The 17,255-nt window shown below is 36.9% G+C and overlaps 1 protein-coding gene across 14 annotated transcripts in view; it reads left to right on the top strand.

Annotated features, from left to right (window-relative positions):
- The window catches only part of ADAM32 (ADAM metallopeptidase domain 32), a 159,792-nt gene that overhangs the window by 103,077 nt on the left and 39,460 nt on the right, over positions 1 to 17,255 (top strand). For all 14 annotated transcript variants that reach the window (XR_007474639.1, XM_033415009.2, XM_049704279.1 and 11 more), the window contains 3 exons: positions 6,637 to 6,742; positions 7,100 to 7,280; positions 11,068 to 11,151. Coding sequence is in view for 13 of the 14 variants with exons in the window: in XM_033415009.2 (XP_033270900.2) it covers positions 6,637 to 6,742; positions 7,100 to 7,280; positions 11,068 to 11,151 (371 nt within the window). In the remaining variant the exon portion in view is untranslated. The remainder of the gene's footprint in view (positions 1 to 6,636; positions 6,743 to 7,099; positions 7,281 to 11,067; positions 11,152 to 17,255) is intronic.

Raw genomic sequence — 17,255 nt, 5'->3', positions numbered from 1 at the left:
TGGAGGGGCAGCCCTGGTTTTGGCCAGAACGGTAGCAGCTCTTTCTGGGTGGGGTGCAGCAGCATCTTCTTATTTGGGTGGAGATGGCTCTTGATAGCCTCACGGAGAAAGCTGCCAGTGTCCTCTGTGGAGCGGGCTGCTGGGGTCCTCCTGTGGTGAGCCCTGTGGGGTCCTCGACTGTGAAAGCTGTGGGGTGTCCATGGCTGTTGTGGAGGCCCTCCTGGCAAACTCTGCCATGTCCTCTGGAGAGCAGGCCACTGGGGACGGTGGTGGCATCCACTGCATGACAGATGCTGATAGTCCCCACCCTTCTGTGTTCCTGGCGCTCTCCAAGTATGTCCCCTAAGTCATCTACCCAGTGGTCCTTTCTGTCCAGTTAGTCTCCTTTCTTGCTCCGCTGTGTTGCTATAGGTTCTTTTTTTTTTTTTTTTTGCGGTACGCAGGCCTCTCACTGTTGTGGCCTCTCCCGTTGCGGAGCACAGGCTCCAGACGCGCAGGCTCAGCGGCCATGGCTCATGGGCCCAGCCGCTCCGCGGCATGTGGGATCTTCCCGGACCGGGGCACGAACCCGTGTCCCCTGCATCGGCAGGCGGACTCTCAACCACTGCGCCACCAGGGAAGCCCGCTATAGGTTCTTAATCGTACCCTTGAGCCCCTCCCAGGGCTATTTTCGTTTGTAGAGAGCTAACTGTTGTTTTTGTGTGTTGTGGGGGAGGGAACGAAGGCTGGAGAGATCTCTTACTCTGCCATCTTGCTGATCTCTTCCTCAATGAGAGTTTTTTAAATGTCAGAGAAGTAGATGTGTGTCCTAGTCTAGTTCTTGGTAAAATGTCCAGGATAATTTTACCAAGAGAGATCAAGGCCTCAAAAATTCTTTACCAATAAATTATTTTCTTTACCAATAAATTACCAGTTAATTACCAATAAATTATTACCAATAAATTATTTTCTGAAAGTTAGTATCCCCAGGGAGTCAATTCATTTAATTAATATTTGGCCCCAAACACCTAGACTTAAAGTCTGTCGCACATTTCTAATTCTGGTATAGAGGATGGCCCACTGTCTTTGGCCCCTAGAAAATTTTTTATAGGTAGTGCATTTATTGATATGACAGATATAAGGGAGATAGGGAGATAGGAACTGTGGCTCTCTGAATATAGTGCTTGTACCTTTATCTGAGGAAAAAATAAAGTGTCTTAGAACTCAGAAGAAGTAGTGCTATGATAGAATCTCATAAAAGTGAGACCAAGATAAATAGGAAGTTTCAGGAATTATGTAATGGAAACTACAAGTATTCAAAGTGGTCATTCAACTGAGCTTAATTTGTTTGATCTCATGAATGGTAATAATTGCTTCTAAAGTGTCTGTAAGATTGCCTATGTTAACAGCTGATCCCACTGGACTCAGTACTGCAAACTCTTCAATGACTGCAATGCAGATATTGGGTAGAGCTGACCACCTGTGCTCCCACTGGTCCTCTGAACACTGTGGATCAGTTTGGAGCTCAGTCTGGATCAATCTGGTCTCCCTGTTACTAGTGAACCGTGGCATCTGGTGTAATACATTTTATATGGGACACCCATTCCTAAAGCATTTGGTTTACTATAATGGCAATCCTCATTATTAGTTAGAGAATAAACTTATTATACAGATACCTAAAAATCCAATGGTTCAAAAGAGATAGACTGTATTTTCTCTCTCATATAGTATTCCAGAGATAGGCAATTCATCAAAGATGGTTCAACAGCTTTGCTCTATGACATTTTTCAGGAACCTGTCGTCTTTCTTTTTGCTCCGTCATCCCTTGTGTCTCTGGTAGAAGGTAGTTTTCCAGCACAAAACGTTTATACTAGCCCATGGAATGGAGAAAAGAAGAAATGGAAGTGTAACCAGCTTGCGCTTAATGCCATTAACTGGATGTTTTGCATATAATTTCTACTCATAATCCACTGACCAGAACCTAGTCACATACCATATCTAGTTGCAAGGGAGTCTGAAAAATGTTTTCTCTAGCTTGGTGTCGATGTGCCCTGCTAATAACAAGAAAGTTCTATTACTGAATGGAAGAAAGAAGGAATGGATATTGGGGGACAATTGCCCCCCAATTGCCCACAGTTAGCCAAAGTTGAGGTTATGGTAACAGTTTATGCTTTCTAGTAGTCATGTTTTTCTGGAGTGCCAAAGTTTATATAGAGAAGGCAGAGGTTAGTATAGATCAGAGTATCATAAACTGTTTTATTGATGGTAAGAGGCAAGATTTCACAGTAGGCTTCTAGATTCATCTTTTTCTGCAGAGGCCTCAGGTAGGATTTTCCTCTTAGTACCACTTTCTAAGAACTGCTTAATATCCACATGGCTACTGTGGGAAATATGTTATCAGTATAGTTTGGTCTTATACCCCTGTTTATACTTGGTTGGACAGTAGCGGGTACCTAACCAGACCCAGTCTAACTGCAGTACTCTTCAACCTTGCTACATTTGGTGGGTTTTGAGCTGAATGTCTAAGTCATGCTAAGGGAGTTGGGGAGGTTCTGAGTTTCTTTTCTGGGACTTTTAGACAGTTAAACAAGAGAGTTTTCCCTCTAAGGACTCAAAATTATCATAAATAAAGATCCAGAGTTTTGGGCAGCTATGTTTTTGACCATGTGGAAAAGGATGGGCCTCAGTGAGACAGAAGAATGAAGCTGGAGTGTAAACATAAATGAAAACAAGAGATAGAGAGATAATCTTTACTTACATTTCTTCCTTGAGTGCCAATATAATAAATATTTCATTTAATCTGTCTCTTGTTATTCTCATAATTAGTGATGAATTTCCTGGACTTCTTTGAAAATAGTTATTTCTCCATTATTTCAGCTGGTGTTACAGTAATAATCTATAGTTTATTGGAGATGGAAAAGAATTATATAGCTCAAGTGGCTTCAGATTGTATAAGTAAGTTTATGCTTATTTATCTTAAATATCTCTTAGGACTGTTTTAGGAGCCATGAGGAAAAAATTTCAACTCTTACTTCGTATCATGAATTTGTGGAAATTTTAAATTGGTTCTATCTACAAGTTATTTGAAAAATGTAGAATCGATATTGCCTCTTTCAATAAAAAATATCTAGAAGGCCACAAAACAGAAACTAATGAAATTAGTGAGGTGACATTGGAAACATAATTTGGGAGAGATCACTAAGGAGTTTGTTTCAAATGTTAATCTTTAAAAATCTCTATTGCTTCAAATAGAATAGGTATAATTCCTATTGGAGGTTTTGATTTTGGATGTCAAACTCCATAAGAAAGACAGATCATGGAATATGTTCCCCAAGGTGTTGATTTTTTTCATTCATTCAATAAATACTTATTTATCACCTTAATTGGGTGAGGCATTCTTCTAGGACTGGAAACCCAGGGATGGGAAAGACAAAAAAAAAAAGATTCCTATTCTTATGGAGGTTATATTCCAGTGAAGGGTTCAGGCATAAACAATAAAAAATTAGTAAATAAGTAAATAAATATAATCATTTCCATTAGTGGTGAATGGTATGATAACAACAGCAAAAAAATCCCCCAAACAAAGCAACAGCAAACAGAGTGATAGGAAAAAGACTGATGATGAAGGTGAGGCTGTTCAGACAGGGTGTTCAGAGATGGTTTCTGTGTGGAAGTGAAATTTGAGTAGAAACTTTAATATTAAGAAGAAGTCAGCCAGAAGATGATCTTAGGAAAGAGCATTTTGGGCAGAGAAATGCAGCAAATGTTATGGTTCTGAGTTAGGAATGAATTTGGTGAGTTCAAGGATGAAAAGGGCAGTGTGGCTGAAAGGTAGTGAACCAGGCTGAGTAAGGACCATGGCAAGAAAATTGGATTTTATTCTTAATGTAATGGGAAACCACTAGAGATATTTAAGTAAGAGGCTGATGTATTTTCATTTTTTAAAAAGATCACTCTGACTTACGATATGGAGAATGTACTATGGAGAGTGGAAGTGGGGAGTCGTTTAGAAGCTATGGTAGCATATTAGAAGAGAACTGATGATAGCACAGGCTAGAGTGGTGACTGCGCAGCAGATGAGAAGTGGTCATGCTCAGGCTGTATTTAGGGGCAGTGTCCATAATACATGGATTAGATGGTGGAGGCAGGTAGTGAGGGGGGGAAAAAGAAATCAAGAATTCTTCCTAAGTTTTCGCCTGAACATTGGTTGAGTAATGGTCCTATAAAGAAGCCTAGGGTGTAAAACAATTTGGTTTTAGGATATGTTAAGTTGCAAATGCCTATTAGTCATGAGATGAGGTGAGAAAGATGTCAGGTTATGAAAGATAAAACTTTAGCTAACGTTTCAATGGCTCCCTTTATTACAGTTGAGATGGGGTGGCCTTCTAGTCCATCTAACTGGAAACGTAAACTAGTCGTCTCTAATAGTGGTCAAGGGAGTAAAACCTCAGACTCCCTACTCTGCAGTGCTATTTATGAGTCTTGCCTAAACTACTTGCAGTAGTTTTCCAGCACCCACATTTACTGACCTAGTACCAGCCATGCACATCTGTCTATGAAAGTCCATCTACTATTTTGTGGTACCTCATAGCATTTGATAATAGGTTAGAGGGAATCTAAATACACTATTTGGACTATAGAAGAGAAAATTCTCTTACTTTGTAGACTTCATCAGTATACTGGGTTTAAGGAAATATTTGACATGTGATTTCACATTTTCAAAGTGTTGCCCTTTTGGTGTTTCCATATCACCTTGGAAAACCCAGACTGAGCTGAAAGAAAGTCCCTAACACTAATGAGAGAAGGTATTCAAGGGAGAAATTAAATACAGGGCTCATTGGTACCTTTAGAAGCACTATTTGAATGAGTAAAAATTGGCCTGGGTGAAGAGCATTCCTAACCTGGTATTCTCAGATTCACAACTGAGCTAATAAACATTGTGAATACTCAGAAATACCATTACCTGTCCTCACGGTACATATACAAGCACCTTTGATGGACCAATGTTTAAAAATGGTGGAAAGAGATAGAATTAGGAGAAGGTAAAAAATTAAAGGGAATAGTGGGGAAAATGTAAATCATAGAAGGAGCTGGTAAATAGGAGAAACCTTCTTAATCTCAAAAGAAAATGGAGAAGGATTAGATGGGAATTAAGAGTGACTAAATAGGGGACTTCCCTGGTGGCGCAGTGGTTGAAAATCCGCCTGCCAATGCAGGGGGCACAGGTTCGAGCCCTGGTCCGGGAAAATCCCACATGCTGTTCAGCAACTAAGCCCATGGCGCCACAATTACTGAGCCTGCGCTCTAGAGTCTGTGAGCCTAGAGCCCGTGCTCTGCAACAAGAGAAGCCACTGCAATGAGAAGCCCGTGCACCGCAGTGAAGTGTAGCCCCCGCTCGCTGCAACTAGAGAAAGCCCATGCACAGCAACGAAGACCCAATGCAACCAAAAATAAATTAATAACTTAATTAAAAAAAAGAGTGACTAAATAAGCATCATCTTAATTAAGTTTCATAACAATCCACTGAGGTAGATATTATTACCTACTTTTATATTTTATAGATGGGCAGTTAGACTTAGCAAGGTTCATTTTGGAGACGGTGACTGTGCTAGGTGGAATTCTAAGATGGCCCCCAATATTCTTCTGGTGTACATTTCTTGGATAATCCCCTCTCTGAGTTGGGGGAGAACCCGTGAATATATGATGGAATATCATTCCTATGATTAGATTATATAGTAAATATGAAGGAATTTTAAAGATGTAATTAAGGTCCATAATTAGTCAACTTTGAATTAATCAAAAGGGAGATCATTCTGAGTGGGGCCTCACCTAATAATGTGAGCCTTTAGAAGAAGGAAGATGTCAGAAGATTCTCTTGCTGGCTTGGCAGAAATAAGCTGCCATTGTTGTGAGAGGGCCGTGTGACTAGGACCTGAGGGGCCAAGAGCAACCCCTGGCAGATAGTAAGACAATGGAGCAATGGGTGCAAAAAAATGAATTCTTCCAACGACCAGTGAGATTGGAAGAGGACTCCAGCCTCAAATGAGACTGTAACCCCAGCTAAGAACTTTATTTCAGCCTAGTGAGACCCTGAACCGAAAACCTGCTGGTGCTTTGCCAGGCTCCTGACTTACAGAAACTGTGACGTGGGTATTGTTTTAAGGTGCCAGTATATTGGTAATTTTTTATACAATGATAAAAAAACTAATATAGGAATGAAGGAAAAATAGGTAAATTTATAGTTTGGCAATTTTGGTCCCTTCACTTCAGACTTTCTGAAGATACGAGGTTTCTTTAATGAGATTTTTTTATACACCTGGCTTTTTATAAATTCCTACTCAGAATCTAGGAGAACAAGTATAGTTTTCTCTCTCTTGTCTTCTTTCACAGAGCCCTCTCAAGGTTTACACTTCTGAAGCTCTCCCCTATCCTCATATCTTTTGTGATGGAAATGACTGAAAATGAAGTAAAAGGAGAAATAACCATGAGCGTTACTTTTCACTTTAATCATTTCTTTTTTCTTACAACGTCACTAGGAAACTTTTGAATAGATGATAATAATAGAGGAAAAAACATAAGAAACATAAATATATGAGGAAATTGAGGAAGATGGAAAAAAAGGAAGTTTTAATCCAAATATATTTCTAACTTTGACAGGTTCAAAAAATGCTCCATTTGCCTGCTATGAAGAAATACAGTCTCAAACTGATAGGTTTGGGAACTGTGGTAGAGAAAGAAGCAAATATAAATTTTGTGCATGGAGGTATGCTATGCAAATATTAAAGATAACCTCTCGTGTTCTGTAAGATTCTGTTTTTAGTTTTTCTCTATATATGTCATTCATTCCAGTGGTTTCAAGTATCACATGTGTATGGGAGTAAATCTGAAATCAAAATCTCTAGCCTTGGCATCTTTCTTGTGCTACAGGCTTATTAAGCCTGTATCAATGGCTTTACTTTTTACTTTAAATGTTAGCATTAAAGTGTTACATTTTCCTTAGATATATTGCCATAAATGGAGAACCATTGTTCATTTTTACTTTTTTGTCAAAGAAACCAATCTGATGCATTCCTAATAAATGCCTAATGCATAATAATCGTATAATTTATTATGTTTGCAGGAATCTTATATGTGGCAGATTAATTTGCACCTACCCCTTTCAAACTCCTTTCCTTCGAGACGGTGCTTCTGTGATTTATGCTTTTGTACGAAATACTGTATGTATAACTATGCACTACACAACGAAAGGTGGAGAAGATCCAATGGTGGTCAAAAATGGCTCTATTTGTGATACTGGGAGGGTAAATGACTTAAAATCTATTTTTAAAAATCTAGTTTTATTAATTCCTTTAATAAATAGTACAGTTAATTACTAGTGCTTTGTAAACTTAAATATTTGGTTAAGGAGAAAATGAATAAGCTTCAATTGGTCTCTGAGGGAAATGAGAATTGTTTGATCCCCATTAGAATTTCAGTGTTGTGAGCAAGGAAAATCCAAGTGTTCTGGGGCTGGAGTGGGGAAGAGAGAAATCTTGGGAATACTTGTACTTGTAGTTAAATATTCCATAACATGGAAATTCACTTTTCTTCTTGGAGAAGAAAGAAGAAATCCCACATAGTAATATATGTCTCTTTGCGGCCCAGTAGATAAAAGCACAACTTAGATGGGGCTGCTAAGAATCAGTCTTTACCTCTTAGTTTTTGACATTTTGCAAGTTACCTAACCAGTCTGAGATATCACAACTGTATGTAAAGTGGGGATAATAATAACATTTACTCTATGGAGTTATTGCAAAGATTAAATGAGATAATAGTATAAAGTGCTTAGCACAATGCCCAGCACATAGTAAGAGCTAAATATAGGTTGGCTGTTATTATTTATTGTTATTATAATTTGTTATCTATGAGACCAACCAACCAAATCTGGAGAAAACATAGAGGAAATAAATTTACTTCAAAATCTCTACATTCTAAAAGGAGTTGTTAGACACACCACGGAGGCCAAGAACTAATGAGAAGACGGAACACATTAAAGGCTTAAAAGGGTTAGGGTGTTGGGGTTTAGAAAGGGTTTTGTGAGGCCATTTCTCTGAAGAGTGTTGTGATTTCATGTGTGAAAGGAAATCATTTTCACATACATTATTTCATTTTACCTTGAAACAAATCTCAAATAGTTCAGAAAAAGTATTATTGTACTCATTTAAGAAAACTGCAACTTAGGGAAGTTGATATTGCTAGAAATAAGGGAGTTGGGAATGTATCCTTAATCCTCTGATGATTATACTTTATACTTAAAAGAATTAATATTTGGATGTTTAATACATTCCATAATAGAATGTTAGATATCTGTAGTATATTTTAATGAAAACCTCTAATATATTTTCTTAGGAACTCGAATAATAGCGCATATTTAGTGAAAACTCCTGATTATTGAATTGATTTTCTTTCTATGCAAACTTTCAATATGTGCAGTAATACAGAATACTATTTAAACTGTGCTCTTAGGGATGGTTTTGTTAGATTTCAGGCTATTGTAATTAAAAGTGATTTTTTGATTCTGATTTTTTTTATGTCAGTCTTGTTTTATTTGTTTCTCCCATTTCCCTGCCCTGAATCATTTTTTTGGACTGTTTTTAAAGAACAATTTTAGAATCACAATAAAATGGAAAGGATGTTAGAGGGATTTCCTACACGCCCTCTTGGCCCCACGCAGGCATGTCTTCCCTGTTACTAACATCGCCCACCAGTGTGGTACGGTTGTTACAATTGATCAACCTACATTGACACATGCTTATCACACAAAGAAAATAGTTTACGTAAAGCTATTGTACATCCTGTTAGTTTCTGACCTATGTTATTTTCCTTCTCTCTTAAGAACTTCTTTTAACATGTCTTGCAAGACAGCTCTCTTAGCGAAAAATTCCCTCCATTTTTGTGTGTCTGAAAAAGTCTTTATCTCTCTTTCACTTTTGAAGGATAATTTTGCAAGTATATAGAACTCTATATTCTAGGTTAGGGATTTTTTTCTGTCAATACTTTAAATATTTTACTCCACTCTTCTGACTGCCTGGTTTCTGAGGAGAAGTCAGATGTAATTCTTATCTTTGTTCCTCTATAGGTACGGTTTTAAAAAAAAATTTTGCTTTTTTCAGGATTTATTCTTTGATTTTCTGTTTGAACACAATATGCCTAAGTGTAGGGGTTTGTTAGTTTGTTTGTTTGGCATTTATCCTGCTTATTGTTTTCTGAGATTCCTGGAACTGTGGTTTGGTGTCTGACATTAATTTGGGGGAAATCCTTAGTCATTATTGTTTCAAATATTTCTTCTGCTCCTTTTTCTTTTTCTTCTGGCATTTCCATTACATATATGTTACACCTTTTACAGTTGTCCCATAGTCCTTGGATATTCTGTGTTATGTTTTTGTCTTTGTTCTTTTTGCTTTTTCGTTTTCAACGATTCTATTGATATCCTCTAGCTCAGAGATTCTTCCCTCAGCTATTTCCAGTGTACTAATAAGCCCGTTAAAGGCATTTATTCATTTTTGTTACAGTGGGTTTTTTTTTCATTCCAGCATTTATTTTTATTTTTTTCTTAGGATTGCTGTCTCTCTGCTTCCATCTCCCGTCTGTTCTTGCATACTGTCTACTTCATCTATTAGAGCCCTTAGCATATTAATCATAGTTGTTTTAAACTCCTGGTCTGATAATTTCAGTATCCATGACATGTATGGTTCTGATACTGTCTCCGTTTTTCCAATTGTGTTTTTTAGCTTTTAGTATATAACCTTATCTGTTTTCTTGAGAGCTGGACATGATGAACCAGATAAAAGAACTGCTGTAAATAGACCTTTAGAAATGTGGTGGTGAGGTGTTGTGGGAAGGGGAAGTGTTCTTTAGTCTTATGAACAGGTCTGAGTCTTTCAGTGAACCTGTGCCTCTGGACTGTGAACTTCACAAGTGTTTCTCATGTTTTTTCTCCTCCCTTAGATGGGACAGGATGGCTGGAGTGGGCTGGAGTTGGGTGTTTCTCTTCTTACACATGGAAGGTTAGAGCTGACTGAAATTGGGTATTTCCCTTCCCTCAGATCAGTTAGGCTCTGATAAGACATCACCAGATTAGGCTCTAGTTAACTGGTTTCTCCTGAGGGCAAGTCTTGTTAAGAACAGAGTGCTCTGGCTACTTCAAAATGGTTCCTTTTCCCCTCCTTCTGCCAGAATACAAGAAATGTTTTTCTCTAATATTTACTGTGAGAACGTTGGCTGAGCTCCTGGATGTACATCTCACAAAATTGTGGGGCTCTCCTGGAGTTCCTGACTCTCAGAGGTGTCTGTATCGCGCCTCCAGCAATTCATCAATTACAGTTCAGGCTTTCCGACGCTGGGACGGGTACCTGAGGAGGTTTCCGCTTGTGAATCTTTTCTCTGGTAAGCTGTGACTCCCTGTGTTCGCTCGTCTGTCTCTCCAATTTGGGGGCAGTGGTTTGCCCCCAAGTCACTTCTTTTATGGATCCTAAAAGAGTTGTTGCTTCTTCAGTCTGTTCAACTTTTTACTTGTTGTTAGGATGGAGTGTCAACTTCCAAACTCCTTAAATGGGGAACCGAATACCAGAAGCCTGAATCATTTCTTTAAAATTTATTTTAAAAAATAGACTTTATTTTTTAGGGAAGTTTTAGGTTCACATCAAAAGTTGCAGAAAGTACAGGGAGTTCCCATAACCACTTACCCCACAGAAGTGCAGACACCTACACTATCCACAATCCTACACTATTACATCATCCTCACCCAAAGTCCATAGTTTACATAAGACTTATTGGAAAAATCCCCAAATATTTGTAGCTTACACTACACATTTCTAAATAACACTTATGCCAAAGGAGAAATCTCAAGAGAAATTGAAAAATATTTTTAATTAAATGAAGATGAAAATACAACATATAAAAATTTGTGGGTTACAGCAAAAGCAGTACTTAATGGAAATTACTGCATTGAATGTCTGTGGTCTTATGTTATAAAATTACTGATGGTAATGTTACAATAACTGGACTGCTCTAACTCAGAAAAAAAAATTTGTATGTGTTTTTCTTTAGATTTGTGTAAATCGTGAATGTGTAGAATCAAGGATACTTGCAGACAGATCATATGAGTGTTCACTAAAGTGCAATGGACATGGAGTAAGTAAGCACATGATTCGTGTTTTCCCAAATCACCTCTCTTGGACACTTTTCAGCATCACTCGTTAATTTATTCAATGTTTATTGGGTTCCTACTGTGTGCTAGGACATGTATCTACTTAAAATGTGGGGCTGAATTGGGTTAGTAAATTTGTAGCCATATGTTTTAGAGGACATTGTACAGAATTAAATTGCTGATGACTCTAACAAATTTATTATTACATTTGGGCACTTTTCAGAGGTATTAAATATTCCAATAACTACATTAGCCTGTTCGTTACGGGAAGATAATTAAGCTAAAGTTTGTGTGTCTATGAATATACAGGGTGAGGGAAAACTATTGGTTTTATCCCTCATTTTGTAATAGACTTTTTTTTTTTTCCCCAGTGAGGCCAATTTACTTCCCATACCAAAAAAGTAAAAGTGCAGTGGATAGAAGGTTGGATTGTCAATCTCAAGTGATAGTAGAACACCCCTATTTTATTTTTTTTTTTCATTTTTTTTAAAATTGGAGTATAGTTGATTTACAATGTTGTGTTAGTTTCAGGTGTACAGCAAAGTGGATCAGTTATACATATACATATATCTGTTATTTTTTAGATTTTTTTCCCATATAGGTTATTATAGAATACTGAGCAGAGTTCCCTGTGCTATACAGTAGGTCCTTATTAGTTATCTATTTTATATACAGTAGTGTGTATATGTTAATCCCAAACACTTAATTTATCCCTCCCCCACCTCCTTTCACCTTTGGTAACCATAAGTTTGTTTTCTACATCTGTGACTCTTTCTGTTTTGTAAATAAGTTCATTTGTACCATTTTTCAGATTCCACACATAGGCAATATCATATGATATTTGTTAGTATGATAATCCCTAGGTCCACCCATGTTGCTGAAAATGGCATTATTTCATTCTTTATTATGGCTGAGGAATATTCCGTTGTATATGTGTACCACATCTTCTTTATCCACTCCGCTGTTGATGGACATTTAGGTTGCTTCCATGTCTTTGCTATTGTAAATAGTGCTGCAGTGAATATTGGGCTGCATGTATTTTTTCTTTCTTTTTAAAACTTTTAATTTTATATTGGAATATAGTTGATTAACAATGTTGTGTTACTTTCAGATGTACAGCAAAGTGATTCAGTCACACATATACATGTATCTATTCTTTTTCAAATTATTTTCCCATTTAGGTTGTTACATAATATTGAGCAGAGTTCCCTGTGCTATACAGTAGGTCCTTGTTGGTTATCCATTTAAAATATAGCAGTGTGTACATGTCAATCCCCAACTGCATAACTATCCCTTCCCCCCACCCTTCCCCACCGGTAACCATAAGTTCATTCTCTAAGTCTGTGAGTGATTCTGTTTTATAAATAAGTTCATTTGTATCATTTCTTTTTAGATTCTGCCTATAAGCAATATCATATTTCTCTTTCTCTGACTTACTTCACTCAGCATGACAGTCTCTAGGTCCATCCATGTTGCTGCAAATGGCATTATTTCATTCCTTTTAATGGCTGAGTAATATTCCATTGTATATATGTACCACATCTTCTTTATCTACTCCTCTTTTGATAGACATTTAGGTTGCTTCCATGTCTTGGCTATTGTAAATAGTGCTGCAGTGAACACTGGGGTGCATGTATCCTTTTGGACCGTGTTTTTCTCCAGATATATGTCCAGGAGTGGGATTGCAGGATCGTATGGTAGCTCTATTTTTAGTTTTTTAAGGAACCTCCATACTGTTCTCCATAGTGGCTGCACCAATTTACATTGACACCAACAGTGTAGGAGGGTTCCCTTCTCTCCCCACCCTCTGCAGCAGCATTTGTTATTTGTGGATTTTTTTGATCATAGCCATTTTGCCTGGTTTGAGGTGATGTCTCTTTGTAGTTTTGATTTGCATTTCTCTAATAATTAGCAATGTTGAACTTCTTTTCATGTGCCTCTTGGCCATCTGTATGTTGTCTTTGGAGAAATGTCTATTTAGGTCTTCTGCCCATGTTTTGATTGGGTTGTTTTCTTTTGATGATATTAAGTCGCACGAGCTGTTTGTAAATTTTGGAGACATCCCCTGTTGGTCACATCATTGGCAAATATTTGCTCGCATTCTATGGGTTGTCTTTTTGTTTTTTTTATGGTGTCCTTTGCTGTGCAAAAGCTTTTGAGCTTAATTAGGTCCCATTTGTTTATTTTTGTTTTTGTTTCCATTACTCTGGGAGACAGATCAAAAAAGATATTGCTTTGATTTATGTCAGAGACTGTTCCACCTATGTTTTCTTTTAAGAGTTTTACAGTGTCCTCTCTCACATTTAGGTCTAATCCATTTTGAGCTCATTTTTGTGTATGGTCTTAAAGAATATTCTAATTTCATTTTTTTACACGTAGCTGTCCAGTTTTCACAGCACCATTTATTGAAGCGATTGTTTTTCCTCTATTGTATAGTCTTGCCTCCTTTGTTGCATATTAATTGACCATAGGTGCATGGGTTTATTTCTGGGCTTTCTGTCCTGTTCCATTGATCTATAAGTCTGTCTTTGTGCCAGTACCATACTGTTTTGATGACTGTAGCTTTATAATATAGTCTGAAGTCAGGGAGCTGATTCCTCCAGCTTTGTTTTTCTTTCTCAAGCTTGCTTTGGCTCTCCAGGGTCTTTGTGTTTCCATACAGAATTTAAGATTTTTTTGTGTGTTCTAGGTCTGCAAAACATGCCATTGGTATTTTGATAGGGATTGCATTGAGTCTGTAGATCACCTTGGGTAGTATAGTCATTTTGACAATCAAAGAACATGGTATATCTTTCCAACTGTTTGTGTCATATTCGATATCATGACTCAGCATCTTACAGTTTTTGGTATAGGTCTTTTGCCTCCTTAGGTAGGTTTACTCCCAGGTATTTTATTCTTTTTGATGTGATGGTTAATGGAATTGTTTCCTTATTTTCTCTTTGTGGTCTTTTGTTGTTAGTGTATAGAAATGCAACAGATTTCTATGTATTAATTTTGTATCCTGCAGCTTTACTGAATTCATTGATGAACTCTAGTAGTTTTCTGGTAGCACCTTTAGGATTTTCTATGTATGGTACCATATCATCTGCAAATAGTGACAGTTGTACTTCTTCTCTTCCAATTTGTATTCCTTTTATTTCATTTTCTTCTCTGATTGCTACAGTTAGGACTTCCAAAACTATGTTGAATAATAGTGGTGAGACTGGACATCCTTGTCTTGTTCCTGATCTTAGAGGAAATGCTTTCAGCTTTTCACCATTGAGTATGATGTTAGCTGTGGGCTTGTCATATATTGCCTTTATTATGTTCAGGTATATTCCCTCTATGCCCACATCCTGAAGAATTTTTATCATAAATGGGTGTTGAATTTTGTCAAAGGCTTTTTCTGGATCTATTGAGATGATCATATAGTTTTTATTCTTCAATTTGCTAATGTGGTGTATCACACTGATTGATTTGTGGATACTGAAAAATCCTTGCATCCCTGGGATATATCCCACTTGATCATGGTATATGATTCTTTGAATGTTTTGTTGGATTCGATTTACTAGTATTTTATTGAGGATTTTTGCATCTATTTTCATCAGTGATATTGGCCTGTAACTTCCTTTTTATGTGATATCTTTGTCTGGTTTTGCTATTGGGGTGATGGTGCCCTCACAGAATGAGTTTGGGAGTCTTCCTTCCTCTGCAGTTTTCTGGAAGAGTTTCAGAGAGTATGTGTTGACTCTTCTCTAAATGTTTGGTAGAATTTGCCTGTGAAGCCATCTGGTCCTGGACTTCTGTTTGTTGGGAGTTTTTTACTTACAGTTTCAATTTTAGAACTTGTGATTGGTCTGTTCATATTTTCTATTTCTTCCTGGTACAGTCTTGTCCATTTCTTCTAGGTTTTCCATTTTATTGGCCTGTATAGTCTCTTATGATCCTTTGTATTTCTGTGGTGTCAGTTGTAACTTCTTTTTCTTTTCTAGTTTTATTGATTTGAGACCTCTCCTTTTTTTTTTTACTTTTCCTTGATGAGTCTGGCTAAAGGTTTATCAATTTTGTTTATCTTTTCAAAGAACCAGCTTTTAGTTTCATAGATATTTACTGTTGTCTCTTTGTTCTGATTTCATTTATTTCTGCTCTGATCTTTATGATTTATTTCTTTCTACTAACTTTGGGTTTTGTTTCTTCTCCTTCCTCTAGTTGCTTTAGGTGTAAGGTTAGGTTGCTTATTACTTGAGATTTTTTTTTCCCTGTTATATGACTGTATTGCTATAAACTTTCAATATTTAGTTTTATGAGCTGTTTGTATATTTTGGAAATTAAGCCCTGTTGGTCACATGGTTTGCAGATATTTTCTCCCATTCTGTAGGTTTTCTTTTCATTTTGTTGATGGTTTCTTTTGCTGTGCAAAAGCTTGTAAGTTTGATTAGGTTTCATTTGTTTATTTTGTTTCTATTTCTATTGTCTTGGGAGACTGACCTAAGAAAACATTGGTATGCTTTATGTCAGAGAATGTTTTGCCTGTTATCTCTTCTAGGCTTATGTTTAAGTGTTTAAGGCATTTCAAGTTTAATTTTTTTATGGTTTGAGGCTGTGTTCTAACTTCATTCATTACATGAAGCTGTCCAACTTTCCCAGCACCACTTGCTGAAGAGACTGTCTTTTTTCCCATGGTATATTCTTGCCTCCTTTGTCAAAGATTAATTGACTGTAACTGTGTGGGTTTATTTCTGGGCTCTCTATTCTGTTGCATTGATTGATGTATCTGTTTTTGTGCCAATTCCACACTGTTTTGATTACTGTGGCTTGGTAATATTGTCTGAAGTCTGGGAGGATTATGCCTCCCGCTTTGTTCTTTTTCCTTAGGGTTGCTTTGGCAATTCTGGGTCTTATATGGTTCCTTATAAATTTTAGGATTATTTGTATTTTCTTAATATATGCATTTACTGCTATAAACTTCTAAGAGCTGCTTTTACAGAACCCCAGTTTCTGTCTTTGTTGTTTCCATTTTTATTTGTTTTAAGATTTTAAAATGTCCTTTCTAATTTCTTTCTTGACCTATTGTTTGTTCAGGAGTGTGTTGTTTAATTTCTACATGTGTGTGAATTTTCTAGCTTTCCTGCTGTTGATTTCTAGTTTCATATCGTGTTGGTCAAGTAGATACTTTGTATGTTTTCAGTTTTCTTAAATTTGCTAAAATTTGTATTGTGGCTTATATGACCTATCCTTGGTAATGTTCCATGTACACTTGAGAAGAATATGTATTCTGCTGCTCTTGGGTGGGATGTTCTATATATATCTGTTAGGTCAATTTGGTATAAAGTATAGCTCAGGTCCAGCATTTCTTTGTGATTTTTTGTCTGGATTATCTTTCCATTGTTGAAAGTGGGGTATTGAAGTGTCTTACTATTATTGTCTTGTTGTCAATTTCTCCTTTCAGTATTTGCTTAGTAGATTAGGTGCTCTGATGTTGGGTGTGTATATTCACAATTGTTATATCTTGCAGAGTTGACCACTTTATAATTATATAATGATCTTCCTTTTGTCTTGTTACCATTTTTTGGCTTAAAGCCTTTTTTTGTCTGATATAAGTATAGCTACCCCCTCTTTCTTTTGGGTTCCATTTACATGGGATATTTTTACATCTCTCTGAGGCTATGTGATTCTCTTGAAGGCAGACTTAGTTGGGTCTTGTTTTTTCATCCATTCAGCCACTCTGACCTTTGACTGATTAATTAATTTCATGTATTAGGGTAACTATTGATATGTAAGTGCTTAGTAATGCCATCTCTTTCATTACTTTTTGGCTGTTTTTTTGTTGTTTGTTTCAGCTCCCTTATTCTTTTTTCCTTCTCTTTTTGCCTCTTTATGAATTCATGATTTTCCGTGGTGGTATGCTATGATTGCCCTCTGTTTATCCTTTGTGAATCTACTATAGGTTTTTGCTACATGGTTACCATGAGGTTTACATAAAGCATCTTATAGATAAAACAGTCCATTTTAAGCTGATTGTAACTTAACTTGGATCACACACAAAAGCTCTACCCTACTATCTCCCCCTTTTTTGTTTTTGATGTCAAAATTTACCTCTTTTCATATT

Source organism: Orcinus orca, chromosome 21, assembly GCF_937001465.1.
Source record: "Orcinus orca chromosome 21, mOrcOrc1.1, whole genome shotgun sequence".
Classification (NCBI taxonomy): domain Eukaryota; kingdom Metazoa; phylum Chordata; class Mammalia; order Artiodactyla; family Delphinidae; genus Orcinus; species Orcinus orca.
Note: the sequence above shows the minus strand (reverse complement) of the source record. Positions and strands in the feature narration are given on the sequence as shown.